This window comes from Microtus pennsylvanicus, chromosome 8 (genome assembly GCF_037038515.1).
Source record: "Microtus pennsylvanicus isolate mMicPen1 chromosome 8, mMicPen1.hap1, whole genome shotgun sequence".
NCBI classification, from domain to species: domain Eukaryota; kingdom Metazoa; phylum Chordata; class Mammalia; order Rodentia; family Cricetidae; genus Microtus; species Microtus pennsylvanicus.
Genome location: NC_134586.1, coordinates 79,542,691 through 79,552,839, shown reverse-complemented (window position 1 = coordinate 79,552,839; position 10,149 = coordinate 79,542,691). Strand labels below are relative to the sequence as shown.

Below are 10,149 nucleotides of genomic sequence, written 5' to 3'. Positions count from 1 at the left end.
AGAACTAGATCTCTAGGTTTTCACAGCCAAAATAATTTTCATCTTCTTTGGATCATGACTTAAATGATTTTAGGGGTGATTGAGGGGTGTGTGTTACAGTAGCATTAAAGTTTCTCTTATAAACTACAGGAGTAACTGAGGCTCCTTTAGAGACTCTTTTTAAATTCCTTTCATAAGGCTAAGAACTCCCACCTCAACATAAATTACCACCATGACCAGAAGCAGCTTGGGAAGGGGTTTGTTTTAGCTTACAGCTCTCGGGTCTCACTCGATCACGGAGGGAAGCCAGGACAGGAATCCCAGGGCAGGAACTGATGCAAAGATATGGAGAAGTACGGCTTACTGGCTCGCTCTCTAATGGCTTGCTCTGCTTGCTTTCATTTACCATCCAGAATCATCTGCCCATGATGGCACTGCCCACAGAGAGCGTCCTCCCACATCCATCATTAATCAAGACAATACTCCCCAGACAAACCGATAGCCACCTGACAGAAGCATTTTCTTAACCTCTCCTCTGATAACGCTACCTAGTGTTAAGATGATAAAAAACAAAACAAAACAAAAAAAACCCCAGCAACAACAACAAACAGCTCAGGACAACATGACAGACCCATCAAACTTCTCGGTGCTTCCCATAATAGAAGAGCAAACTAGATTCCTACAAAAACTTGTTTTTTTGTTTTTTTGTTTTTTTCAAAGCAGTTTCATCAGTAAACCAATGCTGGAGACAACCCAACTGTTTTACAATATGTTTCTGAGTTTTTACCATAAACGCAAAATTTCTTGCTTTGTACTATATTATATATAATTAAGACACAACAGAGAAAACTGAGTGTATGCATAAAACCCTTTTGTATGACTGCAACCTCTCTTCCGTAACTATTATTTCAAGGCAGAAAATACTTAACCCTGTTTTGCCATGGGTAGTTATGTCCCATCCATGATTGCACAAAAGGAGAACCAAGAGACTTTTGAAAACCTCAACAACAGGACGCTGTTTGGCTCTTGACAAGGAAAGATGCTTGATGCTAGGTGCTTTGTGCAGGAGACAGCCCACTAGGAGATGGGGAGTATGCGGAGAGGCGGGGTTCAACTCCACTAGGGTCCAGAAAACTGGTGGCGGGAGGCAAGAGGCACTTAGCCTCACGTGCCTCTGTGAGGTTTCTGAGAACCTCAGCGCCTGGCTAGGAACTTTCTTAGAACTGCAAACAGTTTGACCGGCAGCGCTGACTTTACCTTGGTCACCGCCAGCTTCTCTCGCGGGGCTCGCACCGCGGCGCCACTTCTCTCCCACCTCCCCGGCCTCGGTCAGCCCCACGGACGATCGTCCAGGCTTTGGAGCCCATCATGCCCTGGAACCTGACAGCGGAGCAGCTCTCGGCGTTGCTGCGACTGCACAACCTGACGCGCTCGCAGTTTATCGCGCGCTATCGGCTAAGACCACTGGTGCTCACCCCGCAGCTGCCCGCCCGGGTCAGGCTGGCCCTTCTGCTTGCCGGCCTGATCATCTTTGCCCTGGCACTCTTTGGAAACGCCCTGGTGGTCTATGTGGTGACCCGCAGCAAGGCCATGCGCACCGTCACCAACATCTTCATCTGCTCCCTGGCGCTCAGCGACCTGCTCATCGTCTTCTTCTGCATGCCGGTCACCATGCTCCAGAACGTCTCCGACACCTGGCTGGGGGGTAAGGAGGTCCCTGCCCACCCCCTTTCTGATGGCCTTTTGTTTCTTCCTTGAGAGAATCCCTGAATTCCCGGAACTTCCCTGCAGGGTTTACTTGCTGAGGAGGTATTTGTTTTTTTGTTTTATTTTCTTTGTGGCTTGTGGCATCTTCTTGTCCCAAAGATATTTAAGTACAGTCCAGGACAGGGGTGATTCTTCACTAATTTCAGTTCCTCCCCATAATTACAAGATTACACACGCACACTGATTAAAATAAACCACTAAAATTTTAGAATAATTTCTCAAATAATAATAATAAAATAATCCAAAGGTATTTTTTCCCTCTCTTTTTCCCCAACTTCCAGGCTTCCTTCTCAGTTGCTTATGTGATTTCCAGACAGGTTCTTGCATGTATTTGCTAATACAGACTTAAAAATCTTTCACAACAACTATACACTGCAAACAAAAGTCTTGGATTAGTTCTTTCTGGTGCTTGTATTCATGGACTTATAAAAGGAGAATTAACAATAAATAAGTTCCCTCAACTTCTAAAGGACTGGTGAACTTGCCCTTCATTAGGATAAGAGGTAGAAAAGGTCCAGAAACCCCCAAGACAGGAGTCAGTGAGAGAGGAGAAGTGGGTGGGATGGAAAGACAAGAGGACACTGGGTTCCCGCGCCTCAGAAGACCTTCAGCAATCTTCTCCCCACTGCTTCCAGGGCACCTTAGACAGGAAGTTCTGATTCTACCTTGCTTGCTTACATAGCGACTGAATCCTGTGGGTGAGTTAAAATTCTTAGAAGTGGTTGTAAATGCATGAGAAATGGATCATTGCCTTCTCATTCTGCCATTTCCTCCCCAAGACTTGTTTCTTTAAACACAGGGAGGCTGTTTTTATCTCACCTTATCCTCTAGGAGATGGATCACCAGCAAATACCTTCAGCAGTGCTGTTTTTCATTTGTGTTGCATTTATTGTTGGTGATAAGAATGCTAAATTGCTGGCTGTCATTTCACCTTAGAAGTGTTTTCTAAAAAGCATCAAAAAATGAGTACATAGAATTGACTTGAAAGTATTCCAGGGTATGGAAACAACCAAAATGCCCCTCGAGCAAAGAATGGATAAGAAAATTGTGGTACATTTACACAATGGAGTACTACACAGCAGGAAAAAACAACGACAACTTGAATTTTGCAGGAAAATGGATGGAGCTAGAAAACATCATATTGAGTGAGGTAACCCAGACCCAGAAAGACAAATATCATATGTACTCACTCATGAGTGGCTTTTAGACACAAAACAAGAAAACTAGCCTACAATTCATAATCCCAGAGAACCTAGACAACAATGAGGATCCTAAGAGAGACATACATGGATCTAATTTATATGGGAAGTAGAGAAAGAGAAGATCTTCTGAGTAAATTGGGAGCATGGGGACCATGGGAGAGGGTAGATGGGGAGGGGAGAGGAAGGGAGGAGAGTGGAGAATATATAGTTCAATAAAAACAGTTTAAAAAAGATCCGAAAAAAGAAAGTATTCCAGGGTATAGATCTTTGTAAATTGATTACAGATTAGAAACTTTTTGTATTCTTTGTTAAAATAATTGCATTTGGGAATCTTAGAGTTACCCACTACAGCTAATTCCATCAAATTAAGGGAGAAATTTGGACTATCAAATAGAATGTGCTTTAGGAGGATAAGTTATAATATTACTACTTTTCCTGCTCATATTTAGGAAAATATTTGTTCTACTGGGTAGTTATATTGTCACTGTGAGGGCAAGCAGCATGGATCTTTGCTAACTCTGGAAGCTCCAGACTTTGCCTCTAACACGGGCTAATTGAGCAGGTCTGGGTCCCAGTTTTTAAATAATATGTTAAAGTTTGGAGAAGTTAGTAAGTAAAATGAGACAGATCTTTTACTCCAAGTCCTGCTGAGAGATGATGCTCAGGAAGGTCACAGATCTCCCCTAAAAGGTCATAGGTAGGTATAGCTGAGGGTTCTTTTAAGCTTTCTGCTTTTGTTTCTTCCTACTCTGTGGAGGATATATCACTTTAGCATCTAAATATTAACCAAAGGTCATATGTAGCTCTTAGATCGTATAGGGATGGTGTAAGAATAAAGTGTGTTAGCAAAAGTGGTTTGGAAAGGATGATTGTCCCAGCCATGGTGTCACATACCTCTAATCCCAGGACTGAGGGAGGTAGAGAGGCAGAAGACTTCATGTTTCTGGCAAGTCTGATGACATGGTGAAACTCTGTCTCAAAAAGCAGAAACAAAACCATTAAGTGGCCATGTCATGGAAGTACAAGTTATTAAGAAGTGTTTAATTAGAAATTCCTCTCCTTATTTATCTAGGACAAGCTTTATGGAATAAATAATATTCCTCATATTGAGTGACCAAAACCAAAACAGAGAGCAGAAGAAATGGCCTATAGAGGGACTGATCAAGGATATGGAAGGAAGTAATTTGCACATTATAGGTTAGCGTAGTATTGAAAAATTTCTTTGAAATATTAGCAAAAGACAATTAAATATAGTTAGAGTCAAAACTTAGTTTCAATTTATTCATTTGATAAAATGGTTGAGAATCTGCTATATGGCAAACTATTTTCCCTTAAGAACATGAAAGCTTATCTAGACCATTGTGGAGGCTCAGAGAATAAAATATACCAAAAGTGAGCAAAGACAGTCTTTACTATCCAGAAGAAGATCCAGTCTGCCGTTGGACCAGGGGAGAGATGGGATGGCTTTCCTTGGCTATGTTGGTTGGGCCGCGTCTTGAAGAATGATTTGGATTGTTTTCCACAGAGGAGGATGGGCTGTGCTGGAGGAACATGGTCAGCTCACAGTTTGGGGAGAGAAAGGTCTGATGTTACATTGTGTAAGGCACTTCAGGCATACACAGCTGATATGTGGGGAACTGTAGAAAATAAGAAAAGAAGGCTACCATAACTGGGGAGGAAAATGAGTAATGTAAAAGTCTAGGATATAAATACTTCTCAATGCCTCTGGGGATAAGGTGATACAGACAGTGGCGGGGGGAGGGGGTGGCTGTCTCCTGGAAGGGCAAAACAGCCTCCTCCAGAGCTGTGAAAAGGCTATCACACTTTCTAGTATAATCGCTGTTTCCATTTCTCTCTCCCTCCCCTTCCTCAACATGAACATAGATTTTCATGATACTGACATCTAACTCAAATTTAAGTCAAAAGCATTTTTGTAAAGTAAAGCACTTGGACAACTTTGGTCATACATAACCCATACGCTTTAAGTTATGAGTTTTCTAAGACTCTCTTCTAAACTCTTGGGACAGTAGTCTCTGAATGACTGCCTGTCCTCGTTTAGTTCTCGCCTGTCCTAGCTTGTTGTCCATTGCTGGGATAAAACAGCATAAATAAAAGCAACTTGGAAAAGAAAGGGTTTATTTATCTTCCCCGTCTTTCACAATCCACCATTAAGGGAAGTCAAGATAAGAACTCAAGGCAAGAGTTTGGAGGAAGCAACTGGATGAAGCAGAAGACATAGAGGAATACTGTTTGTTTACTAGTAGGCTTGTTCTCTACTTGCCTGTAGGTCTAAGAACTCTTCCCAGGGGTGGCACTGCCCCAATGGGTGATCCCTCATACCAGTCTAATCAAGAGGATGCCTCACAGACCTGCCTGCAGACAATCTGAAGGAAGCATTCCCTTAATCAAGGTTTCTTCCTCCCAGATAGCTTTCACTTGTGTCAAGCTGACAGAGAACTAAGGAACACATCTCCATTCCTAGAGACCGCAGCACTTACTAAGTGTTCTACCAAGATCCTCGGGTGAGGCACGTGCCCATGGAAGTTAGTAAGCACCCCTGTCAGCAGTTGTTCTCAGACCTGCTTGCATAGAAATTCTCTGAAGTGCTTCTAGAAACTGCCTCTGACAGATCAAGTCCAGAGAGTAACTCTCAATTCAGATGCAGCTTGGTTTGACCTCTGGAACATGTGGTACCCAACAGCTCTACCCAGGGATTGTGTCAGAATGTCTTGTTGTGGGACTAAAATTATCTCTATTGGGAGTATTTACACCATAGAAATCAACTGCTACATATTAGGCCCACAAAGCAAAGAGTCAAAGAAATGAAAACACTAGGCTTGCCTCTTCTATCACATCACCAAGCAAAGACATTGTGTGTCTCTTGGTACCACTGTTGACAGCTGAGTCATTATATCTGTAAACATGTTTATTTGCCTGAATTTCATTCCTTAGGTAATGCACCTCATTTGCAGAAGTTACTTAAAGCAATTAAAAAAGAGAGAGGGAGAGATTCCAAAAATATCCTAAATGATGGTGACAAGCTCAAGGGAGTGCCCATTACAGATGGTCTCTGTTTGAACGGTGCTCATAAAGAAAGGAGAGGTAGGAAATTAAACTTCCCTGTGGCCAATCTGAGAATTCCCCCACAAGGAATGCTTCTTAATCTTGCCTACGCATGGAACTCCTTGAGTTTTACAAGGTAAAGATACCTAGTCCCCACTCCTAAAGATACTGAATTAATTGGTTTGATTGTAAATACTGCTACCACGCTTTCAAAATTTCTAGAGATCAGGAAGCATTATAATTCACAGCTGAGGTTGAGAACTGTGGAAGCACTGCAAATACCGACAGCACCAGTGTGGTTAAAATAAAGAAATAGTGGATACAGCGTCTTTCGATAGCATAGTCTGGTCCGCATGTATCAGCGAGGTTTTATTTTTAATTTATTTAAGAAATAGAACTTAAAACTGCTTGTAAAATTCAGAAAGTTCTATATAAAAGGAGTTCAGCAAAAAATTCACGACAATAGCATTGCATGCAGTCTGTTATAACCTTATTGAAGCCCTTAACCTTTCCAGAGTCTTTCAAGATGACTTTGGGATGCTCAGCTCAGTCTCTGGCCTCTACGAATACATATATTAGTGAGCATATTCCTGTATACACTTGCACACACATATCACGTACACCACATGTCTATCATATGCATATACCACATGTCATATATATATGTATATGTGTGTGTGTATATATATATATATATATATATATTCCCTCCACACACACACATGCAAGTGTGTTCACATAGACAGGTTGGAATTCTAAGCACATAGAACAGAGAATAATTATTTTCCTTTCTAGAGGATGTAACTTCATTATAATTAGCATAACTTATGTCAAAGGATTCCAATCTTTTATCCACAGCCACAGCTACTGCTGTAGGTGAATGATGTAGAAGCTTCATCAGAACAGCAGCTGCCTCTCTTGTTAACAATCAGAGCCATACATGTGACTTTATGCATGCTACAGACAGGGGCTTCACTGAAAGGGAGGGAGGGAGGGGAGAGGAAAAGAGTGAGCTCATGCACAGCGGACTGCATCAGGTTGGTATGCAGAAGATGCATGACAATGAATGTCGAAATTCAGTGAAGAGATTGATATATGAATGGAGGACCCGTTCAGAGTGAAACTGATACGTTCCCAGCTTTCCGACTGAGTGAGGAATTACATCAGAAGTTCCTCTAAATAGGAAGGGAAGATTGTGTCATCTGGCTAGTATCAGTTTGATACACATTTGGAAAGAAAATGACACTGTCAGTCAAGAGAGTCACTAAAGTTTCCCAAGAGATGAAAAGGCAGTGGCAGCAGCCATGGGTTTTTATTCAGGAGAGCCTCTGTACCTGGGTCAATAGTATTTATTGTTACTTCATAGGAAAAGATAGCAGTGATAAAGCCTGGAAGTTTTCCTTGTACCCTTAATTTGTGGCCCAAACTTTGGAACCTTCTTTTCAGAGTTTACTCCTATATCCTGTAATGATGATGAGGTGGAGGAGAGGTGGTGGGGAGGACTGGGCTTACTCCTCCCTGAATAAGTTGGGTAGACTAGGTAGAGTAGGCAGGGTGTCTTTGCCATGGCACTCGGGCTGACTTACATGAATTTATTCACCCAGACTACACAGGCTTCACCATCCAACCTGACTTCACAGAATTCCAAGAGCTACCTCCTGGAGTAAGATGCTACTAAAGACAGTTTCCTATCCCTTTCTTGTGGGAAAGGTTTCCAGCCATCTCCTACTTTTGATTAAGTAGGTCTAAGAACTTCTCCCTTCTATACAGGCTGTACAATGGTATGGAACACTTGGGTCAGAGTGCTTGGCTCTAACAGAGTGAATCATTGACTATGTGACTGGTCACCTTGACCTTCAGGTTTGCTGACTTTCTCTGGGACTAGGAATGCAAAGTACTGATACCATGTAGATCTTATTTGTTCTTTTTGTGTAAGTAATAAATGCTGGGAATCTAGTGTTGTACTAGGGTGGCGGGGCTGCGTCCTGGCTAGCTTATGCTTCGAAATAACAACACACAAACTGTATTCTTTTAAACACTGCTTGGCCCATTTCTATCTAGCCTCTTCTAGGCTAACTCTCACACCTGGACTAGCCCATTTCTAATAATCTGCTGTAGCCCACGAGGTGGCTTACCAGGGAGATTCTAGCCTACGTCCATCCTGGGTCGGAACTTCATCGTGTGTGTCCGGGAGCTGAGCTATGGCATCTCTCTGAGGCGTCTGCCCCAGAGAGGAGAGCTGTTGAGTCTACCCAGGAGAGGGGAGCATGGCGTCTCTGCTCCAGAGAGCAGCTGTCGAGTCTGAGCTCACTTCCTCTTCCTCCCAGCATTCTGTTCTGTTTACTCCTCCCACCTATGTTTTAACCTATGAGGGCCAAGCAGTTTCTTTATTGCTTAACCAATGAAATCAACAGATTGATATATGACACTCCCACATCACTCTAGGTGAATTTATATGGCTTTATGAATGTGGGTTCATCACGTTAGTCAAGCTAACAGCCACAGGGGAGACATGTGTGACCCCATTAACCACCAACCTGCTGGGGAATGCTTGACTGCTGGATAAGAAGTTGTTCTGGGGGAGAGAGATGTGTGGAGCAATCAATGTGTTTCATACAATTGATCTCATGCAATTGTGGGGCTGAATTCAAATGATCCAGCTCTAAGCTCCTCAAACATGATTACCCTGTCTTTGATTTTTTTGTTATGTTCTTCTGTATAGCCTAAGTCTGAAAGTAGTCTATTTGAAATGAAGATGAACCTCTGCCAAGCTCTCCTGGTCTGGGATGGACACCACTCTTTGCCACTCCTTTTATGCTTATGTCCTCTGTGGTAGACGTTTTTTTTTGACTGCCTACTCTGTTCAGGTATCATGGTAGGTCATTGGGTGGAGTTAGGCACCTTCTCCTGCCAGTTCCCTTTCAGCCCACGGGGCCAAGAAAGATTCAGCAGGAGCTGTGCTCACATCTGCAGACTGCCGGTCCCCAATGATTAGCACTGAAGTGCACAGGTACAAGCTTCCTGATTTATGTGATTTCTCAAAACTAAAATCAAAGCAGGAATTGTTCATTCTTCCCGTGACTGAGTTTCTAAGACATTTCTGCTCATATCAACAAGACTGTATGCCATTTGTGTACTGGAGATCTGAAAAGACTGTGTGTCTGTGCCTCTCCTGGGAGAGAGACAAAGACAGTGTGGTGCAGGAGACACACTCTGGAAGCACACAGCCTCAGCTGACAGTTCTGTTTCCCCTTTTTTCAGTTGCCGTATCAACTAGACTCTACAATAAATGTCTGGGTTAAATCATCCGTATTAGAGGACAAAGCAGAAGAGAGTCGTAATTATTATATGCCTGGTCCTGCCTCCTGCAGTGTGAGATGAAACTGCAGAGTTATATGACAAAAATGAATTTTAGCAAAACATATTAATAGCTATCCAGTTCTTAGGATTTGCTGCTTGATTTTTAACATGTCTGAAATAGTTATATCTCAGAGCTGGAGAGATATGAGAGAGTTATGAGGCTCCATTTGTTTTTACAGAGGGCAGGAATTGGGCTCAAATCAGGCATGTCAGGTAGCTCACAATCACCTGTAACTCTTGCTTCAGAGTATCCCAAATCCTCTTCTGGCCTCTGAGTACCCACACACATGTGGCACACACACACACATGTGCAAACACACACGCACACACACAATTGTAGTACAACTCTAATTGGTCTTAATAATAAAAACTTGGAGTCAGATATTAGAGGGTGAAAGATGAAAGATCAGAATTACAGAGCAACCAGCCCCTAGTTCTTACCTCTACCAAATCCTCAGACTGAGGCGGGTATTCTGTCTCTCCAGTTCCTCAGAGCGACTGCTGAGCGCCTGTCTCTTCACACCTTATATTCCTCTCTCCACCCTGTCATATCACTTGCCATCTCCACCTCGCTATTACTGGGATTAAAAGTGTGAGCCACCACTGTTTGACTCTGTTTCTACTTTAGACTGATTCAATCTCCTGTAGCTCAGGGTGGCCGTGAGCTCACAGAGATCCATCTGCCTCTGCCTTCTGAGTGCTGGGATTAAAGGTGTGTGCCACCTCTGCCTGGCCTCTATGACTAACTAGTGGCTAGCTCTGCACTCTGATCTTCAGG

The 10,149-nt window shown here is 42.9% G+C and overlaps 1 protein-coding gene across 1 annotated transcript in view; it reads left to right on the top strand.

Moving 5' to 3' along the window:
* Positions 1–1,198: 1,198 nt before the first annotated feature.
* The window catches only part of Qrfpr (pyroglutamylated RFamide peptide receptor), a 57,113-nt gene continuing 48,162 nt past the window's right edge, over positions 1,199–10,149 (top strand). Inside the window, exon 1 of the mRNA XM_075982069.1 lies at positions 1,199–1,684. Within this exon, the coding sequence (XP_075838184.1) occupies positions 1,348–1,684 (337 nt within the window). The 5' untranslated portion in view covers positions 1,199–1,347. The remainder of the gene's footprint in view (positions 1,685–10,149) is intronic.